The sequence below is a fragment of the Lichenostomus cassidix genome, chromosome 6 (genome assembly GCF_008360975.1).
Source record: "Lichenostomus cassidix isolate B80296 chromosome 6, HeHo_3.0, whole genome shotgun sequence".
NCBI classification, from domain to species: Eukaryota; Metazoa; Chordata; class Aves; order Passeriformes; family Meliphagidae; genus Lichenostomus; species Lichenostomus cassidix.
In genome coordinates, this window is record NC_139487.1 from 24,004,444 (window position 1) to 24,027,609 (window position 23,166).

Consider the following 23,166-nt stretch of genomic DNA (forward strand, 5'->3'; position numbering starts at 1 on the left):
TGCGCCGGCAATAGCGCTCCGCCGCGCCCGCCGCGCCCGGAACTCCGCGCGCAGCTGCTGTTTCCGGGGGGGCGGTTTTGCCACGGAGCGGTCGGTGGGACACACGTGGGTCGGGTGGCCCGAGCGGGCCGGGGGGACAGCGCCGGACAGGGGGACAGCGCCGGACAGGGGGACAGCGCCGGACAGGGGGACAGCGCCGGACAGGGAGGACAGCGCCGGACAGGGGGCAGCACCGGACCGGGGGCACGGCGCAGGACCGGGCGGCACAGGCCCCACGGCAGGGCACGGCACAGCACAGGTGTGTGGGCTGCTCGTGGGGAGCGGCCCCGCGGGAGGATCCACTCCCGAGCTGAGGCCCGCGGAGTGCCCGGCAGCTCCCCGCCGCGGGAGCTTTGCCTGTGGTATGTTACCGGGCGCGTCCCAGCGCCGGCCGTGCGCCGGGGCACTGCCGGCCTGCCCGGGGCCTGGGGCTGCCGTGTGCCTGCGTGCGGCCGGGCAGGGCGTGAGTGAGCTGCCTGGGGTGGTCAGGCAGTGGCTGCACGGTGTTCTCCAGCTGGTGTGCTGTGTACTTGTGCTCTGTGTGCTAACTGTGCTCTCTTCCTGTGCCAGCAGCGCCCGGTGTCGCACGGAGCAACTCTGCATCTTACTGATTGTAAATAACTGGTGAAAGAGTAAGATGGAGGAAAAAGAAAAGAAGAAGCATCGTGCAAAGCATAGCGGGCCAAAGGCAGAGAAGAAAAGGAAGCGTTATCTCAATGAGCTGGGAATAGGAGATGAGGAGAATGCACGGAAGAGAAACCCCAAAGCCTTCACAGTGCAGTCTGCTGTGCGGATGGCCAGGACTTTCCATCGGTAGGAAGTGTGAATTGGCCATAGAGCGCGCTGAGTCGGCCGGAGGGAGGGTGTTGGTTGGGTTTCTTTGTTACTTTGTGTAGAAATACAAAGAGTATACTTTTCACTGGTAGGTCTGCATAGCTTTCATCCTTCACCAGGCCACATTGTCGTTTAGGTGTGTGTCAGAAGTGTGATGGTTTGTGCTTCTCTGTTACATTGTACACTGTGTTAATCATTGGGAAAAACCTGTGTAGCTCCTTAGACTCAGTGGGAGTTCCACATACATGTTGGTATCTGTGCTTGTGCTCAACCTTTGTGTTCAAGCTTTTGCAAATTTATTTATTAAACATTTCTTCTCAGAACTCAGGATTTGAAGACTAAAAAACATCACATTCCTGTGGTTGACCGGACTCCTTTGGAGCCACCTCCTGTGGTGGTGGTTGTGGTTGGCCCTCCCAAGGTTGGGAAGAGCACTGTGATAAAGTGTCTCATTAAGAACTTCACGAGGCAAAAGCTGGTTGAAATCCGGGGTCCTGTTACAATTGTTTCAGGTGAGAACAAAGATAAGAGAAATAGAAATGCTTATCTTGCACTCTTTATTTATCTTGTTTTGAGGGCTGGGATGTGGTAATGTTCTCAAAATTTTTGTTCATTTTGAAGAAATAATTTGGGTGTGTGATCTGGCATATTTACAGTAAAAGAAGATCTGATAATTTTAAATTAAAATATATTTTAGCAGAATTATAAACAGGTAAAAACAGACACATCTACAGTGGTGCATGTTGGATGATTTACATGCTAGACCAGAATCTGAGTCCCAGATACCTTGGAGGAATTCCAGGAATGTGACCTGAAAACTGTACTAAATGGTTTCCCCCTCTGTTTCAGTTTTTGATCCTGAATTCTGTTTTCAGGTAAAAAACGCCGGCTGACCATTATTGAATGTGGATGTGACATTAACACCATGATCGACCTGGCTAAAGTTGCTGATTTGGTAAGTTAAAAATGGAATGTGATTTCTACTATAGTTTATATTGAAAATAGTACTTTTGTTTGGACTGCAGCAGTGTCTGATTTCTCTACACATTTTTTGCTATCAAAGGCAAAACTGCCTTTGGTTTCAGAAAGAACAGGACCTAAGCTCTTTGACACACCTCATGTTCTAGAACAACCCCAGGACTTTCCTCATCCTGGGGGAGAGGGAAGGTAAAGTGTGTGGTGGTGGTGAGGATGTGAAAGAAGGGAAATGCTACTGAGCTTCATTGCTAATGCGCCTGGTAAACTTTTTACTGGAAAATGTTATAACAAGCCAACGTGACACAGTGACTTCTCATTAAGGAAATTGGTTCAACCATATAAAATCTGAAAATGATGTTTAGTCAAGAAGTTTGCAACTAATGTTCAAAGTAGAAATATGTATTAGTTTATTAGTTGGGTTCTTCTATGCACTCTGAGGTCTCCTTGTATGAAGAACATATTGTAATAATACAACTGACTTTAGTGGAATGTGGTGACTGTTGAAATTTACTTGCAGCTTTTGAATCAGGGGATTACATCGACTGATCATGGGGGTCTAACGCATGATCCATTTGTCTGTTCAGAATTTTACTTTACATGTGGATTTGGAGTATATTATTCACAGCTGATTAGGGATTTGGATCCTTGTCTAAGTATTAACTATATAAATACCTAAATACATGTGTGCACTGATCTAGGTATTCTTCTGCTTGCATGTTTTCTGCTGACTAAGGGAGATGTACTAAACAATACAAATACCTCTGCTAGTGGATGTGGTGGATGTTGCAGATTCTGTGTGCACATGGTGGTGCTCATAACCTGTTTGGGTTTATTGTTAGGGGACAGAGATTACATTAGAGCTTTAAGATCTGTCATCAGTTCCTGTGTGCTTTAAGTTCTTTATTTTTGAGACCCAAACCCAACTTTGCTTCCATTTTCCTGTGACTGTTGGCTGCTGTTTTCCTGTGTCAGTGCATTTTACTGATGAATAACAGCAATTGCAACAAGTGAAATAAATTTGTCTCATTTTACTGAAAGACTTGGCCTTAGAGGCATTAGTGTATACAAACCACAGATATAAGAGCTTTATTAATTTTCTAAGATGTTCCTGAAAACATTGGAAGATATTTAAATTCACCAAGTAAACACTTGTTCACATCTTATTATAATACTGAATGTTACTGCATTCCTAGAGCATCTAGAACTTCTTTAGCAGCTAAGTTCCATACTTTATGAAAAAGCCAAAGTTGGTTTTCAGGTTATATGAAAATAAAGCACAGAACCTTTTGCAAAATTTTGGCTTCTGAGAAGCTTATGACTTTAAAGGTGTCTTTGAAATTTGGTCAGGTGGACACTGTGTTCTTGCTGTAGTCAAATGTGGATATTGTGTTTTCAGGTTCTAATGCTCATTGATGCCAGCTTTGGATTTGAGATGGAGACATTTGAATTCCTGAACATTTGCCAGGTACATGGCTTTCCCAAAATTATGGGAGTTCTTACCCACTTGGACACATTCAAGAACAACAAACAACTGAAAAAGACTAAAAAGAAGTTAAAGCACAGATTCTGGACTGAAGTATATCCGGTATGACTTTCAACATTAATTTTTTCTTTCGTTTTGCTTTATGGAAGCTAAATTAAAAGTGGGTAAATACTTAAGTGTTTATTATGTTCTTAGATCTTTTACATAGACAAGTGAACAATGCTGATACTATATTAGATTATGTAATTTTCTTCTATTTGCTAAAATACTGGTGATAAGCTGTGATAAGCTACTGAAACGTGCTAGTAGGTCTGTTATGCAGGTGCTATGCAAGGAGGATCTGCTTGTAGGTCTGTGTGAGGTCTTCAGGATATGAATGGTTTTCCTTTAAGATTTAGGGGGCAATTTTCATGTTGAAGTGAACTGGCTAGTTTGATGTTTCAGAACCAATTGAAATGTGCAATTTTCAGTTAAGATTTACAAATTAGAATTGCATGACTATTTTTTTCTTTTTTTTTAGTTTTATGGGTATTAAATTGATGTTTAATGTTTTTATGTCTTTTTAATTGTGTTTAGGGTGCTAAGTTGTTTTATTTGTCTGGGATGGTTCACGGCGAATATCAAAAGCAGGAAATTCACAATTTGGGGCGTTTTATCTCGGTTATGAAATTCCGGCCTCTCACTTGGCAAACCTCTCACCCATATGTTCTTGCAGACAGGTGTGTGTTTTCTCTCTGTTCTTCAATCTCAGCGTAGATAGCACCTTGTTATTTGAAAAGGCTGCAATATTAGCCCTCAGTGCTGTGTGTGAATGTGTGTTTGGTGTCCCTGGGTGGCTTTGGGAAGGGAAAGTGCCTCTGCAGGTTTGTGCCATCCATCCATTCAGTTTTCACTTGTGTCAGATCATGTACATACCTCTGTATATTGTAAATACTTTTAAAACACAGAATAATGACAATAATCCTGGTTGTTGTTGTTGTACTGAGTTTCTGTGGAAAAGAAACAGCATTGCAGTGATTAAACAACATCTGGTGAATTAGTCCTCTGAGCTCCCTGGAATATCCCTTCTGCTCCATCTCCCTGTATAGCATTTGATTCACAGTCTCTTTCAAACATGAAAGTAATCTTGATGGCAGCTGTGCCGACTTGAGAAATTACCTGACCTTTCATATTTTATTGCCAGAATGCTTACATTTATGACTAAACTCCCACAGTAATCCAAGGTGCCTTGAATGAGCCTCTTCTTCAGCTCTAATTCTTCAGGAAAAATTGTCAGAGAAGTAGATAAGCATCATGCAAAGTCCTGCAAAATACACAAAGCAAAGAGAGGCAAAGTGCAAACCCCATATTCTATAGTTTTTCAGCACCATTGTTTCAGGTTGCTGGAACCGTTGCAGTTACTGTGATTGTTGGGTGAGCTTTAAGCTGATCTGCAGCCAGGACATGTGTCCCATTCTCTTCATGGCCTCTGTGTTTGTGCTGCCTCCCATGTGCAGTGTAGAAAGGAGTTTTCCCCCTCCTCCCCCTGCAAAAAGCCCGTCTTTTTTCTGTGGTAGCTTTTGTGTTGCTCACTGCTGTTCTTAGGGAAAAGAAGGTGTTGTGTGGCTGCAGGGAATGTGACATTCAGCTGCTTGCCCTCTAATGGCAAAAATGATTTGAGGAGGGTTGTGTGTGCAAAGCCTGTAAACAGTAGTTAAAATGTGCTAAGAAAGCAGCATGTGTTCGGTGAAATGTCAGTAAACCTTTTATAAATGCATTGTTGAACACAATTATGCAGCTTTTAAAATACAATTTTAAAATGTTTTTAGAAGATCTTTTTTTTTGCCATGGATATTTTTTTTCTTATGATAATTCAGTTTTGATTATTAGAATCTGCTGAGCATGCAGTGGCAGCAGTGATGTTGTCTTTTCTTAAATTACCTTTTCTCAAAAGTTACCCTTGGGACTGCTGGGTATGTTAACTGTCATTTTAAATGTTGGGTAGAATGGAAGAGCTGACAAACCCAGAGGATGTTCGAATCAATCCCAAATGTGACAGGAAGATATCACTGTATGGATACTTGAGAGGAGCACACCTAAAAAACAAAAGTCAAATTCATATGCCAGGTAATTTATGAGATTCTTAAAACTCTTTCTGTACTGATCCATGAAAAGCAACATAGCTGAAATGATTAGTATTTTTAAAATGTATGTTATGCGATAGATTTTTGTAAATACCTGTTAGTTTTTGGAAAATATTTTTCATAATGCACATTTTTGTAAAAATAAATCTTGTTATAAATTAGTTTCGTTTTTAATTGTGCAGTTTTGTTGCACTGATGAACACAATATTCACAGTATTTTAAGTGTTTCAAAGCTGTATCACTTTAAAAGGTGCTTAAAGTGCAAAACTTACCAGCCCTAATAATGAAATGTAAATTTGGTTTATGTAATATATTTCTTATGCTCATTGAATAATTGAATATTTAAGTGCATGATTTTAAATTAAGAGCAAGAGTTTAAATTAAGTGCAAGAGTTTAAATTAAGAAATACTTCAATAATAAATTTACAGGGCTACTCAGAAAAGTGAGTTGCTGTTTATCTTATTTAAAAACAAGCAATGAAACAATCACAAAGCTTTGCAGGATTGTGGTGAATTTATATATACTTCTCTAAGTTCAGTGGTAAGGCAGAGGAACTGGATGTTTGGTACAGAGCTTGCTGTTGATGAATCACTGAATGCCACAGTGTTTGGGTTTGGGGTTTTTTGTTTGTTTTTTTTAAATCTCTTCTTGGCGAATTGCACAAATTTCAGAATCAAAGCTTTGTGCAAACCTTGTTGCTTCCTTTGTCTGTCACCCCAGGCGTAGGAGACTTCACTGTCAGTGATGTGAGTTTCCTGCCAGACCCCTGTGCTCTCCCCGAGCAGCAGAAGAAGCGTTCCTTAAATGAGAAAGAGAAACTCGTCTATGCCCCTCTTTCAGGAGTGGGGGGCATTGTGTATGATAAAGATGCTGTTTACATTGACCTTGGTGGAAGCCATGCTCATGAAAAAGAAGAGGTAAGAGAATGCTGTGGGTGATTTGAATTCTCTTGGAAAATGTAGTTTTTGTCCTTAGAGCCAAAAGAAGTGTTTAAAAGTAAGCTTCTGTAAAATAATCAATCCTTATCTATCCATAGTGGGTAATTACTTCTTTTCTCCTTCAGGGATTTTAGAGAATGGATATTTCTGTTATCTGCTATTGTGCAAAACATTGGAAGATCAGTTAATAATAAGTACCTAAAATTTCTGTAATAACGTCCCAAACATTGACCTAAGATTTATGACAACTCCTTGTGCTGGACTGTTATTACTCTTATTTTGTAGGGCATAGTGATTGTTGGGAGAACTCTTAAAGGATTTGACTGGTCAGAGGGAGAGAAAAAAGATTTGCCTACAAACAAATTTAATTCAGTTTTTTTTTTTCCCCTGTACTGTGCTAAATGTTAAATACCTTTGGGTCTGTGATAATGTGTGCTTGCTGGTATTTACTATAGTGGTTGCATACTGTGAAGGAGTCCCTCTAATTTTTCATGGGTTGTTATTATATGTATTCTTGAAATGTGAAGAGGGGAAGGGAGACCTTGCTATTCTGAGAAAATGTTTCTTTTAAATGCTATACAATTTTTTCTTGCTTATGCATATTTCTGCTGGTTTAGACTGATGGCTGTTCATTAGACGTTTGTTTATTCAATTCAATTGAAAAGTGAAAAATCTTGTCTTTCCAGGAGGAAGTGAGACCAAATCATGAGCTTGTTCAGAGCCTCATCTCCACACACTCAGCCATCGATGTTAAGATGGCATCAAGCAAGGTCTCTCTCTTCATGGACTCTACACCCCTGGGTTCAGAAGATGTGGGACAAGAGTAAGTTTTGAATGCTGAGCAGTGTTAGAGCATGAATGAACCTCTAATTTAGGAGAAATTCTCAATAGAGCACAGTTAGTAGAATGACATACTGTCTGGTTCTCCCCCTTCTGAGATTACTCATATGCCACACTGTATTTTGGGATAGAAATAGTTGGTACTAGAAAGTTTTGCAAGCAGTGTAGTCCTGCCTTCCAGGAATTTCTTGCTGATACAACCCAAGTAACATTTCTGTTTTAATTCGTTCCATGGAAAATGAAGCAATTTCTTGGTATTATTTTTGGCTATAACATTCTATATTCTTGAATTAAGAGGCATTAAAGAGTGGCAGTGCCTTTCTGATGTTCTCAATAATCTTGCTTTGTTTGAAAAAAAATGAGTAAATTTGTTTAAAAATATTAACATGAAGTTGCATTGTTTCATCGAAATTTTCTTGTACTTTACCATCTTACCCAAATATGGTCTTTGGGAAAACAGGGTTGTGATGCCAAAAGAAGAGAGGCAGATGGATTTGAAGACTGGAAGAGTTCGTCGGAAGGCTGTATTTGAAGATGAGGAGAAGGAAAATGATGATGTAGTAAGTGATGAGGAAGATGATGAAGAAGAAGAAGCAGCAGTGTCTGAAGATGGAAGTGATGGCGATGATGAAAATGATCCTGAGGAAGAAAGTGAGAGAGAGCTTTTAAGGGAAGAGATGACTGTTAGGAGAGCCAAACGTGTGAAAACAGAGGTGGCTCAGGAAGAAGCTGTGAATGAGCTACCAGCATTTGCAGACAGTGATGATGATCTGGAGATGAGCTCTGAAGAAGAAGGAGAAACTGCCCCTGAAGACAGTGAGATGGAGGAAGATGAGGAGGAGGAAGTGGAGGAGGAGGATGCACAAAGGACTTGCAAAGGTGAAAGCTCAGATAGTGAATTTGAGGCTGCAAACCAAAGAGCTCAATCTAAGCAGTATGATACGAACAGTGAACGTACAGAAACGAAATCACAAACCTCAGATCATAGTCCAAAAAGAAAAGCAGTGCTCACTACAGATTCGGGAAACTGCACTGCGGAAGAGGCATCAGAATCTGAGGATGAGAACTCTTCCCTTGAGGAGGGTGATGATGAAGGAGAATCACATGAGGAATTAGAAGCTGAAGAGTCAAATAGGAATGGATTTCAGCACAGTCAAGCAAAGAAAACTAGTAGTGTTAGACAGACTGAACTTAAAACTGTAGATACTGAGGATGATGATGTGGAGAATCTACTCAAAGAGGAAGAGGAGTATAAAGAAAAAATAGATCTTTCTGCTGACACCACAGGTAAACTATAAATAATTAACTTTTACTGTCCAGAAGTCGTTCCCAGCCTTACCCATTCTGCGAGTCTGTGGAGACAAATATCATCATGAACATGATCAAATCTGTTACTGTTGTTAATAAGTTCTTAAAATTTTGCACTAAAAAAAAGAATTAGTGGTATGATTTGTTATCCACTGTTTATGTTTCTGTGTATATATGGAGTATGAGAAAAAGAAGCTGTGGGTTGTATCTACACTTCCTAAGACTCTTGTCATGTCCTTATTTAAATTATTTTGTAGTTCCTGATTTTTGTTCTTTTCTGGAGACAGAATGCAAATTTTTTCCCTTTCCAGGTGCACTTAAGTGGAAAGAGGACCTCACACAGAAAGCAGCTGAGGCCTTTCTAAGACAGCAGCGATCAACCCCCAATCTTCGTAAACTTGTCTACGGAACAGGTACTAATCTGTTTGGAAACTTGTCTCAATATATGGTGGCTTTTTAGCTATTACCAGATTTTCAAGTCTGAATATTTGAGCACTGTCTTTTGGTGGGAGGCTTGAGGAGAGTTAATTGACTTCTTAATCGCTGATGCTCATTTTCACTAATAATTGTAACAAGAAGACTGTTTCAACTTTTCCAATAAAAAGCATTTAGAGTTCATTTTCCAGACTACTCAGTGTTTACTCATATTTTCTGGTACAGTTATTTCCCCCAAACATTTAAAGCTTGGTCATTTATGTAATCATCTGGTAGATATTATGCAAATGCATTGTGGTAATTGTGCTTCATAAAGGGATGTTGTCTGTTGGCTGTTTTCAGGAATTTCTGTCTCACAGTGATTGTGGAGTAGTCTCTTAGACATGAATTAGTATCAGGTGTTAGTCAAGAAAAAAATAGCTGGCTAAAAAGGAAGATGAAATTGCTATGTACTCTGTAATTTGTCCTGTTTGATTCACAACTTTTCCAATGGTTGTCTGTGTGTACAAACCTCATCATGCAAAAACTTTTGTGGAACACAATGAGAATTTGGCTTTTGTAAACCTTCCACAGTGCAGGTGTGGGAAGATTTTCTGCAAAGTTCTCCAGTCTGGTATTCTTAATTTACAAACAAGCTTAGTGTTGTAACTGTTCACAGATCATTTTGGTATGGTTCCTTTTTATGGTATTGAATAAGCACACTGTGTTTACTTATTGGGCAATATATTTTTTTAGATGATTCCAGTTATGCAAAAACTGGATCAATGTAACTTCAGGCTTTTACATTTAAAACCATTCCAGTTTGGTTCTTTTATTTTCACAAACTGCTGCAGCTATTGTGAAACATAAGAGTTAATGAATTTCATGCATGTACTGTGGGGGGAATCATCACAGCCTGTGTGTTTGGTTTAGCTGTCGAGGATGAGGACCAGGAGAATGAGGATGCAGATGATGAACTTGGAGGTTTGTTTCGTGTCAGCCGTCCAGACAAAGCATCCAAACAGAAGGCTAATGCTCTTGACTGCTCCAAATTTCTGATAGAAAAGCCTCAGGATTGGGATTTAGAAGAGGTAATGCCGTTGGATAATTGCTTCTGGATATCCTGTCTGGTTCTGTCCTGCCTATGTCTCATACAGTACAACTGATTTGTTGTTGAAACAGACCTGTGGCAGCTATGGCCAGAGTGTCTTAAAATTCTGCCACTTGCTGTCAATATAAGTAACAGATTCCAAGGTTTGCTCTTTGAACAGTGGCAAGTTACAGTAAATCCTTTAAGTGCTTTGTTCTTTTGAATATCTGGTGGATAACAGTTTGCTCTTTATTTACCAAAAAGTAAAAAGCAGGGGAGACTCCAGTGAAAATACAAGGTAGGGTAGAGACCTTGGTAATATAAAGACCTTTGGGCAGGAGTTAAGTTGGGTTCACATTGCTACTTTTGGTGAGGCATTGTGTAGTTTTGATAATGGTGTCTTGATGTGGAGCTGCATGTGAGAATTGTCTCTGAGATGGTATCTGATGGGGGAGTGGGGAATGTCTTGGGGAACGTTTCTGTTGATGATAAGCTATAGATGTGTAAGGCAATGACACTACTATTTTGCAGGTTATGAGCAGCATTCGAGACTGCTTTGTTACTGGAAAGTGGGAAGATGATAAAGATGCAGCAAAGCTGTTAGAGGAAGATGGTATGTGTAAGACCTCTAAAAATGATTCATGTATACAGGAATTTTAAGAAAAGTGACTTTTTAGTTACGTATGTAGAATATTTTGCCTTAGTGTTATACTTCCAATTTTTTTCAAACTGTTGTATAAATTATTATACAGATATTATACAAATACACACTGCTGCAAATGTACTGTAGAAACAGTAGGCAAATACCACATTTTGGAAATTTACTTCCTGAAAAACAAGAGTATGTAATTTCAATTATGAAATGGAGTCCTTAGTCAACACTTGGACATGCCAGCTTTAAATTATGTAACTGAGTTCAGTTCTTCATCATGTATGGTTTATTCTTTTAGATAGTCACGGTAGAAATAAACAGAAACTATTCTTTAATGGGAAGACAAACTTGCCACTCATGTTTGGCTGAACCATTTATTTTCAGATGTTTTGGAGGTGTTGTTTTTGGTTTTTTTTGAAATTAGGAAATACTTTAAAAATTTTGATAATGTGGCTGTATCTGACATGTGTCATGATTGTGATTTGACTGGCTTCTATAAGCATTTGTTTTTAACTTTAAAATTGCCAGCTATATTTAATTTTTTTAAAATTAAACATAAGAATTCAATTGCTCTGCTAGTGTCTTGTGTCGTTAGAGTGCAGACTAATGTACTGGCAGTCCTTTGGATTGGTCTAAATTTAATTTACATTTTTTAAATCATAAAGGTATTGAAAGGATAAAGGAGGAGCTGCTGGAGCTTAGCTGAGAGTTTTCAGCTGAAACTGCAGATAGGGCAGAACAAACTTATAAAACTTGATGGGAAGAAAAGATATTTGGACTGAAGCTAATCTACACAGCAGTACCGAGAAATGCACATTACTGAGCATGTGAGAAATGTTACGGAGCAATACAGCAGAATGGTTAACTAATGGTCACATGTCTTGGGTGCTTCTTGCTGCAGAAGAGCTGTATGGAGATTTTGAAGATCTGGAAACTGGAGTTGTTCACAAAGGAAAGGCTGCTGCTGATGGAGAGGAGGTCTGATCTGCATTTTTATGTTCTTTAGCAACATATGTGTGTATGAGTTTGTGATTGAGTGATAGGCATACTGTGTAATCAATTCAGTGTTCATAGAATTGATGGGAAGGAAATCAGTGGGAACTAGGAAGAAAAGGTATGTGTATTACTGGCCTTGGAATTTATGGATATCTAGAATGGCTTATTTTTAGTCTGATTGAATTTTTGTTTGAAGTTAATTATGTAGAAGTCACCTCACTTATTTAACAGTAGGTGTCAGGCTTAATCAAGAGCTGGAGGATCTGGAGGCATGAGAGAAGTATTTTAAAACCAAATGTAATCATAACTGTTTGTACTATGTCATCTCATCTGATGCAGAAGATTATAGCACTCTGTTTAAACACAACAGATCGTGGAAACTTGACACAGTTTTCTATTTCATTCCTCTTATCTGCATGAAGGAGGCTGGTGGAAGCAGTTTTATGCTGTGGCTTGGATACCTTCCAAGAGCAGAGCTGTAGTTGTCTGTTACAGTGCAAACTGAGGAAATCAATATTTTTTGGACTGAGCAACTTGATGGCTTTGCATTTTGTTATAAAATTGAGGCATAATTTTGTCAGTTTTCAAATGGTCTGTAAACAGACTTCCTCCTCTCTGGCCTCTGGAGTGCTGCCTTCCAGCACAGTATTGCTCAATGCTTCCAACAACTACTTTTTTTTTTTCCCTCCTGTATTATGTATGCTTATATTAGCTGTAGAATAACAGGTAGGTTAGTTCTAGGGTCTGTTCCCTTACATTAAAATGAATGTTTAGTCAAAAAAGTTTTCTCAGTGGAAAGGAGTATGATCAGATCATGAGATCTTTTGGTCACTGCTGAAGTTATGTCTCCTTGTATGAATAGCTTACTAATCTGTCTAAAATTGAAATATTTTTCAAGTGTCTAATAATTGGCACAAAAGTATTGTTCAATAATATCTATTAAACTGTTGATTAGAATGGGTTGTTTTCAGTGGACCACTTTACATGTTTGACAACTTACTGTTGATTAGTCTGGAAGTGAAGAAGAGGAGGAAGATGAAAAAATGTCCAAACCAGAACCTGAGGAGGAGGAAAAGAAAAAGGAACGCATGGACAAGAAGAGAAAACTGAAAGAAATGTTTGATGCAGAATATGATGAAGGGGACGCCACATACTTTGATGATCTTAAAGAAGAAATGCATAAACAAGCACAGGTACAATCTGTTAATTTAACAATTTATCTGGCTATATGTCGTCAAAAATACTCCAGTTTGCTCCCCCAAAGATTCTTTTCCTGGAGACACAGGTGATGCTCAGGAGCTGTTTCAGGAAGGACACACAAAGAAAAACATGCCTGTGTTTTTTTTTATGCTTGAACTTTTTGATTCTGTTAGCTGGAAAGGAAAACAAGCAAACAAGTCAAAAAAAAAAAAAAAAAAAAAAAAAGAAAACTTAATTTAAACTGAGTGCAGTGGTTAACCATACTTTAAATCACTGAATAAGCCAGAATGTATCAAGTACTTAAAAAGTTTTCAAATAGAAAAGGCACCCTTTTATGTGTAGGAAGGTGAAAATCTTTCTCATATTAATTTGTGCCATATATTATCCCAGTATTATTTTTGGTGTGAATTTTGCAGTGTTATTAATGAATCAGTAAATTCTGTGTGACAATATTTTTCATCCAACTGTGAAGTTATTTTCAGGAAAAAAAAATTGATGACCATTGCTCTGTACGTGTAGTAGAAGTCTTCAGCATCACTGTATCCAGAATTTGAGGTGTTGATTTTATTCCAGGCCTATGTTTTTTACATGACAACTTGTAAGCTTAAAAGTAGCTTCTTTCTTTGACTGACTTGGGAGAACATTGCCTTACATTGCTAACAGCTTCACTGTCTTGTCTTCTGACAAAATTTTGCCCTAGATAGTTCTAAATTAATCCTTACCTATTTGTATTAGCCTCTGTCATAAAGGATCATGATCTCTGGTGTGCTGATGTACTAAGAGCACTTAAAGGGTAAAGAAGGACACTCCAGTAAAAGTATCAGAGTCTTATGGGTAGCTAAACATCAGAGCTAGAACAGGAGGGTGAGGCTTCTGTTATTCATGAGGATATCTTACATATTTTCACAATATCTACATTCTTACCATATGGTACAAAGAGCTTTTGATGATATACAGTGTGAGGATGCACAAAAATACTTTTAAGCTGCTGAGTAAGACAGAAGCCCAGCATCCTCATAAAGTGACACCTTAAAGATCAGGATGTTAACTTTAAAAGGTACTTGGGCTCCTAAATCAAAAATGTACATTTGACAGTTGTATTTTTAAAATCCAAAGTCACCATTGTGAAAGGTGTATCAGAAGTCACTGAGTCATTTGCTTTTCTTGGGTACTTGTCTTTCAAGTAGACTTAATAGGCCCACTTGGGATTTCAAATTGGAAAGGCTTTGTGGTGGTAGAGATCTTGCTCTGAATAAAAAGTCACAAAACCTATTAGATCTTTCCCAGAAAGATTTATATAGATGTTAGCATGTTTTAAATAGAACTGGCCCTTCATGAACGAGTTGTTAATACTTGAATTTTGTGAAACATATGGTGGCTTTCTCTTTGTCACATAGCTTAATCGAGCGGAATTTGAAGATCAAGATGATGAGACCAGAGTGCAGTATGAGGGATTCAGGCCTGGCATGTATGTTCGAATCGAGATTGAGAATGTGCCGTGTGAATTTGTCCTGAATTTTGATCCTCATTATCCTATCATCCTGGGTGGCTTAGGCAACAGTGAAGGAAATGTGGGCTATGTACAGGTATGTAGCCAAAGGGGTGAATGCATTTTATGTCGGTATGGGTGTGCTTCAGAGTGTCTGGAGTTACTGTTCTCTGTTTACTGAAATACATTAAACACTGAGAGAAACTTCCATCCTTGTCTTTGGATAGGGGATTTGCTTTTGACACAAACTATAATTCTACAATGGCAGATTCTGGATCTTTACAGGCTTAATTGAATAACCAGAAAAGGTTACTGTTGTTTAATGTTCAGCTGCAGAGGTGGCTCAGGATTAAGGTCTGATACTGTGATTGCTAAATTGCAAACATTAATTGTACTCTGACCTTCATTATCTATGTACGAGTGACTACAGCAAAGTTACTAGCACATATGTAGATGTATTTTTCAATATAATACTTGCTTGTATGCATACAAACATGACTGCAAAGTGAGTGAAATGCTGATGAATCTTTTCAGTCAACCCAATATTAGTGAGAATGTTTGAAGATAAACAAAGATAAAGCAAGTGTATAAAAAATTCTAGTGTAGATAAAAGTTGCATTCAATCATTCCTGAAAAACTAAGGCTGGAATTTCAGAATCCCTGTTGCTATCCTGTGGTAGCACTGCTCACCTTCTCTTGTAATTAGCTGCGGCTGAAGAAGCACCGGTGGTACAAGAAGATCCTGAAGACCCGCGATCCCTTAATCCTCTCGTTGGGCTGGCGGCGCTTCCAGACCATCCCCATGTTCTACATCGAGGACCACAACGGGCGCCACAGGCTGCTGAAGTACACGCCGCAGCACATGCACTGCGGAGCCACTTTCTGGGGTGAGGGCATTCTGGAGCTCCTGTCCTGGATCACTCAGGCAGTGTAAAAGTCTCAAGCTTTGCAGGATGTGTCAGGAAATGCAGCTTTTGGAATGAGAAGTCTTTAAGTTTCCCCGTGTAACGTAAAATAACATCTAATAGTATGGGAAAATAGGTAGTTGTCTAATATTTGTGAATTATATAAATGATTTGTGAATTGCTTGTATTTTAATCAAATTCTGAGCATTCTGCTAAGTTGTACCATATCAAAGAGGAACCTGATTTGTTGGCTGTATGCAGAGACTTTGCACACATTATGGGCCCAGCCCCTGCATGAGTAACTTCTTGTTAACCATTCCTTTGACTTTCACGGGGCTTTATATGGGAGTAATAGGTTGAGTGCTTTAAACTTTGGTTTTCTTCATTGACTATATTTGTCATGTATTTCTAAGCTTTTGGAATTGAAATAGGGGCTAAATATTGTGTAGTAAAACTTTTCAGAAATTTTTAAATTGAATTTTCTTTTAGGGCCCATCACTCCTCAGGGGACAGGATTTTTGGCAGTTCAGTCTGTCAGTGGCACAACGGTAGGTTTGTTACCACAGAAATTTTGATTAATGCTTTCCATGATATTTGAGTAAAATATATATATTTTGGGAAGAAGGTTTACATATGGCAAAGCAGTGTAGTTGTAGGAATTGAGAAAGTAGCTGGACTCAAGCTTTTGAAAGGTGTATTGTGTATGGAGAATTTTAAAAAAAATTTTTTTTTTAATTTTATTTTTTAAATTTCAGGAAGAAATTGTTTAGTGTGAGGGTGGTGAGGCACTGGATTAGGTTGCCCAGAGAAGCTGTGGCTGCTCCATCCCTGGAAGGATTCAAGTCCAGGTTGCATGGGGCCCTGAGCAGCCTTGTCTAGTGGAAGGTGGTGCCCATGGCAGAGGTGTTGGAACTAGATGATCTTTGAGGTTCTTTCAAAACCAAACCATTCCATTATTCTAATTTAGATAGTGTTAAAGCAGTATTTATCAGATATTATCTTTGTTAGACATATATTAATCAAAGGTAGATTCATGTTTGTAGTCAATTGATAACAAAAGCTTTGCATGGCATTGTAATGAGCTTGATAGTAACCAGAGTGGTGATTATTATTTCCTTCCTAAAATCTGCCTTCAAGTCCTATTGCACAGTTGTCTTTACATGTGTTAAAAGGCTATTTTCCTCGTGTGTCCCTAGCATAATATAGTGACTTAGAGCAGTGCACAAAGCACTTCTCCTTTGAGACTCTCTGTCTGAGTAAGATTCTGTTTCATAAAGAGAACATAATGATCACAAGGACTTTTAGATTGTGTCCAAGGTAATTAGAATGGCAGTTCTGAAAATCTTATTAGTGAATGGTAGGAATGTTATGTCAGCAGCACCTCCACTAGTCTGTACTAGTCAATCTGCATTTTTCATGCTGCTGTACTTCTGTAAAGGTTAGAAATGCTGAACTCTTTAAAGTGAAATGTGGAGTACAGGTGCCACAGAACATCCTCCTCTCTAAGTTGAAAAGATTTCTGTTCAATGGGTTGACTGTTTAGTGGATGAGGAGTTGGTTGAATGGCCACATCTGGAGGGTAGTGGTCAACAGCTCAGTGTCCTGATGTGCAGTGGTGACAAGTGGTGTCCTTCTGGGCAGTGGATTTGAGTGCACCCTCAGCAAGTTTGCAGACACCACCAAGCTGAGTGGTGTGCAGACATGCCTGAGGAATGGAATGCTATCCAGGGGGACCTTGAGAAGTGGTCCTGTGGGAACCCCATAAGGTTCAACAAGGCCAAGGGCAAGGTCCTACACCGGAGCTGGGGCAACCCTCAGGGCCAGTACAGGCTGTGCAATGAAGGGGTTGAGAGCACCTGCTAAGAAGGACTTGTGGATTCTGATAGATGAGAGGCTGGATGTTCCATGACCATGGGACCTTACAGCCCAGAGAGCAAATCACATCCTGGGCTGCAAGGGCAGTGTGAACAGCAGAGCAAGGGAGGGGATTCTGCCCCTCTTCTCTGGTGAAACCCCAACTGGAGTACCCTGTCCAGCCTTGGGGCCCTTGGCACAGGAAAGACAGGGACCTGTTGGAACAGGTCCAGAGGGTGGCCACAAAGTGATTGGAGGGATGGAGCACGTCTCCTGTGTAGGAAGACTGAGAGAATTGGGGTTGTTCATCAGAGGAGAGAAAGCTCTGGGGAGACCTCATTGCAGCCTTTCAGTAGTTAAAGGGGGCTTATAACAAAGATGGGGATAAACTTAGGAGGGCCTGCTGGGAACGGATGAGAGGGAATGGTTTTAAACTAAGAGGGTTCACTTAGACTAGATATGAGGAAGAAGTTTTTTACAACAAGGATTGTAAAACCCCAATGGGTTGATGAGAGAGGTTGAATGGATACCCCATCCCTGGAAGTATTCAGGGTCAGATTGGATGGGGCTCTTAGCAATCTGATCTAGTAGAAAATGTCCGTGCTCACTGCAGGGGGTGAAGTCATCTGGGTGACTTTCTAATCCAAACTTTTTTATGATTCTGTGATTCTAAATGGTAAACTGTTTGAGAAACACATGTTCAGCAGTCTTTCATCTCTGATATTTCAGCCTGACTTCCGGATTGCTGCGACAGGAGTTGTGCTTGATTTAGATAAATCCATAACTATTGTAAAGAAATTAAAACTAACCGGTTTCCCATTCAAAATTTTTAAGAACACTTGTTTCATTAAGGTAAGTTTGTAGGTATGTATACTGTAAAACCAGATGTAGTGATGTTAGAAAGGAATGCAACCTTGGATTGTCTTTTCTGAGGCAGAAGTTCTCAGTTACTGTTGCACGCTGTACTGGATCTAAGGAGCTGCTTGTGGTTTTTTGAGCTCCCTTCCATGTGCACTCTAAAGGTACTGATTATTAGCCAAGGAATATTAATTATTGTTAACTATACAAATAATCTGGAATAGTCCCCTCGTTCATGTTCAGTGGGAGTTTTTTCCTTCCCACCCCCTACATCCTTCCTAAAACCCACTGATTAGCAGTGGCAGACACCTTTGGAGGACATGAACCTGTGCCTGGCAGGTATCAGTTTGATCCCACTAAATTTCAGCTCTGTAGTCAAAGGAGACTTCTAGCATTGCTCAAGACTTCTCAGTTACAGTTTCAAAAGTGTTTGGGGTAGGAAGTGTTGCAGAAGTGAATGCTCAGGGACCTTCACACTGTGCTTAGCTGGGGAGGCAGCAAGCAGCTAAGCAGTGATCCCAACAGTGAAACCCTCAAGTATTTGCACTAGGAATAGACGGGGGTTTTTTCTTGATTTTCTTGTGATAGATGAAAAAAGCACAAACCTTGAAGAACTGTATTGTATTAGAATGTCACAGCTAGCAACTTAAGGCAGCTTGCTTCCTTTTAAGGTATTCTGTGTTCCAGCAAATTGCTTCAAAGGAGAGCTGTAAAGCTTGTGTAGATATGCTCTGTTTTGCAATTTTAAATGTATGTATTTAATGCTCAAAAACCTTGCCTGGGATGTATGACTAAGTAGATGGCTTTCAGTAGCTCAGTTGGTTTTTGGTATGATCAGCACTTCTAGTCTAAAGACAATGTTACGCTCCTCCTGTTTCTTTATACTGTGTGCTTGTCGGAAGTATGTTTTTGTGGCTTGCGTAGGTCACAGAGAGAGACTTAGCATCTTGAGTGATGGTGGGTAATTCACATTTTCAGGGAATGTTTAACTCCCAGTTGGAAGTGGCTAAATTCGAAGGTGCAGCGATCCGCAGTGTGAGTGGCATCCGAGGGCAGATCAAAAAGGCCCTCCGAACTCCTGTGGGTGCTTTCAGAGCAACATTTGAAGACAAGTTGCTGATGAGTGGTAAGTTGCACTTTCCATGTAAGTTGTCACACAACTTTGATCCTTCTTCACAGATTGCAAAGCTGTGTCTCAGAATTCTGGAATCTGATAATTGAGATGTGAATTCATGGAGTAAGAAATACCTTGTGAGATGCAGAGTGAAATTTAAAAGAAGTGTATTTTATGTTGGACTTCTTTCAGTTACACTGAGAAGTCATATAGTATGCAGATGAAAAGGCTTGAATTGAAGACCTGTATCTTCAAGTGTTTTAGTGTTTTACACAGCATGGTTTTAGTGTTTTTCACAGCCTTTCTCCTTGAACATGATAGATTGAATTTATTGGTGCAAGTGCTAGAAGGACACTTTCCTGAGAAATCCAAGGACTGGCATTGTAACTCCAGTGAACTTTTTTCCATACCCTTTTGGGGAAATTATGCAGAGGATAGTTGTCTCCTATGTTTGCTGAGTGTTGCTGTGATGTTGAGAATATGAATTTATACTTATTTGGGTTTATATTTTGTTTTCCTAAACCCACCAAAATTATGGATAGTGCAAAATAAAAGCAAGTTAGTTCTTTTATAAAAATAGGCAAAGGAAAAGAAAACTGGTTTTGTCAGTAATATATAGGCACATGTACATATATGAACTCTGTTGCTTGTTCTTGAATATGAATGATGAATAGGATGGTATTCAGCTGCCTGCCCTTCAGGAATGTGTGCTCTTCATGCCTTTATGGGGTTTTGCATTGCTGTTACCAAAAGCTGAAGACATTTGGTCAATATGCCAAACACAGTACTAACATGTGGTGTAGTATAGTATCTGTTCAGGCAATCCTTGCTTAGTGTGGATGTGATGAACACTTGTTTTAGAGAAGCAACATTCCCTTTTCTTTCAGATATTGTTTTCGTGAGGACTTGGTATCCTGTTTCTATCCCAACGTTTTATAACCCTGTAACATCCTTGCTGAAACCAGCGGGTGAGAAAGATAGCTGGAGTGGAATGAAGACAACAGGCCAGCTGAGGTTTGAGCGAGGCATCAAGCTGAAACAAAACAAGGATTCTCTCTATAAGGTATATTTCTGTTTTCTCATTTTGTTTTTATAAACCAGTCAGATTTGCACTGTGTCTCAAACCTGTGCAGACTGAGAGCAGTAGAAATTCATGTTCATACACATGCATATGTGACTTCAAATTTTTATCCACAAGGCACAGTTCTGGCATGAGATGGGAATAAAACAGTTGAGAGCAGATTGTTGTGGGAAACTTAAAGTTTATAAAGTAATCAGCAGGGTAGAAGTCTTCTCCAGAAGCTGAGACTTCTGCTGTAGTATTTGGGGTGAACATAACATTTACAGTTCAGTCCAAGGATGTCAGAGAATGTTGTTTTTTGACTTTTGGTTTGTGTTTTTTGTGGTTTGTTCGGTTTGGGTTTTTTTTTGAGGGGTGTGTATTTCCTTTTTGTTTTGGGGTGTTATGTGGGGTTTTTTTTCCCCACTGAAAGATGAAAAATTAAATAAAAAATTTTAAGTACATGAGTCTTATATGCGTTCTATATTCATTCTTCTAGCCTATTGTGAGGGAGAAGAGGCATTTCAATAAGCTCCACATTCCTAAAGCACTGCAGAAGGCACTGCCTTTTAAGAACAAGCCTAAGAATCTTGAGAAGAAAGGCAAGACTCCAAAAGACCAGTGGAGACCAGCTGTTATCAGGGAGCCTCATGAAAAGAAGGTAATTATCACTTACTCTGAAGCAAGGACTCCTGAAGGGTAAATGTGTTGTTGAAAGCTTTTCTAACTATTGTTTTGGCACTTGAATCTACTGCTAATGCTAAAGATATATACGTTCCTAGTGAAAAATGATCACTTGCAATTTGTTTTGTTCCTGTTTGGCACACAGTATGTATATGGAGCTGTCACTGAGTGGATGGTGTCTATTTTTTAGACTAGTAGGTCACCTCAAGCCTAAATATGACTTTTGTCCTTGTCACAGCACTTCCAAGGTATTTCACTTGGATTTAGTGCTCTCATATTATGGGTGACTTAAATTGGCAGCTGCAGTTTTTTATTTGACTTGTCATTGCCATGCATTATTAACACAGACAGGATTTGAAGCAAATACTCTGCTTCCAAAATTGAGAATTAGAGTGCTTGCAGAGGCAAGAAGATCCAAACTGCAGTTTAAGTGTTCTATAGTAGCAATTAGGCATAGCCTTTTAAAAGCTATCTAACCAAATCAGAGTTCACAAAAATTAAAGCTTTGATTAACTTCTTAACGGGATAAATAATTAAACCATTTTAGAAATTGGGTAACAGGTGCAGAGATAATTAGGAACTTGCCTTGAATCTCTGATTCATTATGTGTGTCTCTGCCGAGGTTAAACTGTTTCTTGCTCACCAAAACTGAGCTGCATGTGTATTGATTGTCTGTTTTCTGTTTCAGATATCAGCCTTACTCAGTGCTTTGAGTACAGTGAATAATTACAAGATAAAGAAAGCCAAAGTAAAACATCGGGAACAGCTTAAAGAATATCTCAAAGTTAAGCAGAAGGAGGATGAACAGAAATTCAAGAGGCAAAAGGAGGCTAAGAAAAAAGTCTATCGCATACTGGGACAAAGGGAGAAGAAGAGGCAGAAGTCAAGCTTGAAAGGATCTGGCAAGGGAGAGAAGAGTGGGTAAAATGTCATCAAATTTCAGGCCCAAAGTGGAAGTAGGGTAGCTGTGCAATTTTCTCTTGAAGAAACAAAAAGGCCTTGGACTACACCATATGTGCTTTCAGGAGAAGAAAGAAATGGAAATAGGAATTTATTCATGCTCTTGAATGCATTTGGCAATGTATATAAATAAGATGTAGAAGTATGGATTGTGGTTTTTATACAGGAGTATTCTGGAGGACTTTGTATTTCAGTATATTTCTATGCACACTGCATATTCTGTCTACCCAATAAAGTATTTTAATGTCAATTACAGAATATTGTTTGTTTGTGTTTTGTCTTAGTACTTAGTGGACTTCAGTGGAAGAAAACCCCTCTGAATGTCTCCAAATATGTTTCTTACTTTGAGCTATTGCCTGAAGTTTGTCCTTGCAAAATCTTTTAAAAGGTGTGAAGATCAGCTGTTACTGGGTAGGAGTTTTGGAAATTCTCTCTCTTTGATGTGCTGGCATCAGAGTAGCTTGCTCCTGTGTTTAGATCATGTGGCCCTGCATAAAGAATCTCAGTTTTTTCCACTTCTCACTAGGTTATTAAGCAGATCTTCAAAATGGTGTTGCATCCAGGTCTTGTGTTACTTGGCCAGTTTTGGTACCCTGAGACTGTCAGTAGATCCCTCACTGACTGCAGCTTTCTGGGCAAATGGTAGCTGCAGTCAAGCTTTTGCATTCACATGTGACTAGCAGTTGTTTTTTTGAGTGCCTGGGAAGTTACCACTGCAACAATTGACTTTAGGTTTTTGTATTTGCTATTTGTATGTAATGAAAAATAACTTAGATCTGGTTTATCCCTAATAGCTCTACAAATGTGTGTAGCTACTCTTTGATTTTCTGTGGGGTAAACACCAAGAGGGTAATTTGCTTCCTTTGGGAACCTCTTCCTGTGTCCAGCCAGCTTGGTTTCATGGTGCATTGTTAGACTTAAAATTAACAGAGAGAAGAGGTGGTAGATGGTCTTTTAAATTAACAGAGACTTGAAGTCTTTCTCTGCATGACAGAAGGCTTTGAAAAATCATTCTGTTGGAAGAGCAGCAGAATTTATTTTTTATGCCATATATGGCATCAAGTAGTTGCTATGATATACCTATTTTTAATACTTCATTCTCAAACAGGCAGTGGGGCAGATAATATCAGTAATTTCTTGGCCTCCTTCTTGAATAAGTTTACTCTTTGTCATCAAGCTGAAATTCATTATTATTACACTGTAGTAATATTTGCTATCTCAGATGTAAGATCCCATGTGGGATCAGGCTGCCTCACACAAAAGCTTTTGGTTGAATTGGTCTAGATTTTTTTTGTAAACATTTAATATTTTGGGATTTTCTTAATTAATCTCATAATGTTCGGTTT

General features: G+C 39.3%; 1 protein-coding gene across 5 annotated transcripts; it reads left to right on the forward strand.

The window, feature by feature from the left end:
- Positions 1–71: 71 nt before the first annotated feature.
- On the forward strand, positions 72–22,070 carry BMS1 (BMS1 ribosome biogenesis factor). Of its 5 annotated transcripts, none has more exons than XM_085064044.1 (23): positions 72–105; positions 613–852; positions 1,195–1,385; positions 1,749–1,828; positions 3,248–3,436; positions 3,911–4,053; positions 5,319–5,440; positions 6,179–6,375; positions 7,083–7,219; positions 7,697–8,523; positions 8,856–8,957; positions 9,892–10,049; positions 10,580–10,661; positions 11,602–11,678; positions 12,707–12,889; positions 14,294–14,482; positions 15,092–15,272; positions 15,780–15,838; positions 17,874–17,996; positions 18,981–19,128; positions 20,004–20,179; positions 20,676–20,837; positions 21,549–22,070. In XM_085064044.1, the coding sequence occupies exons 2-23, from the start codon at positions 677–679 to the stop codon at positions 21,783–21,785; spliced, it is 3,939 nt and encodes a 1,312-aa protein (XP_084920170.1). In that variant the 5' UTR covers positions 72–105; positions 613–676; the 3' UTR covers positions 21,786–22,070. The 5 variants fall into 5 exon arrangements, with proteins under 5 accessions (XP_084920170.1, XP_084920172.1, XP_084920171.1 ...); XM_085064046.1 differs by having other exon boundaries at positions 89–105; positions 610–852; XM_085064045.1 differs by lacking the exon at positions 72–105 and adding an exon at positions 223–298.
- The last annotated feature ends 1,096 nt before the right edge of the window (positions 22,071–23,166 follow it).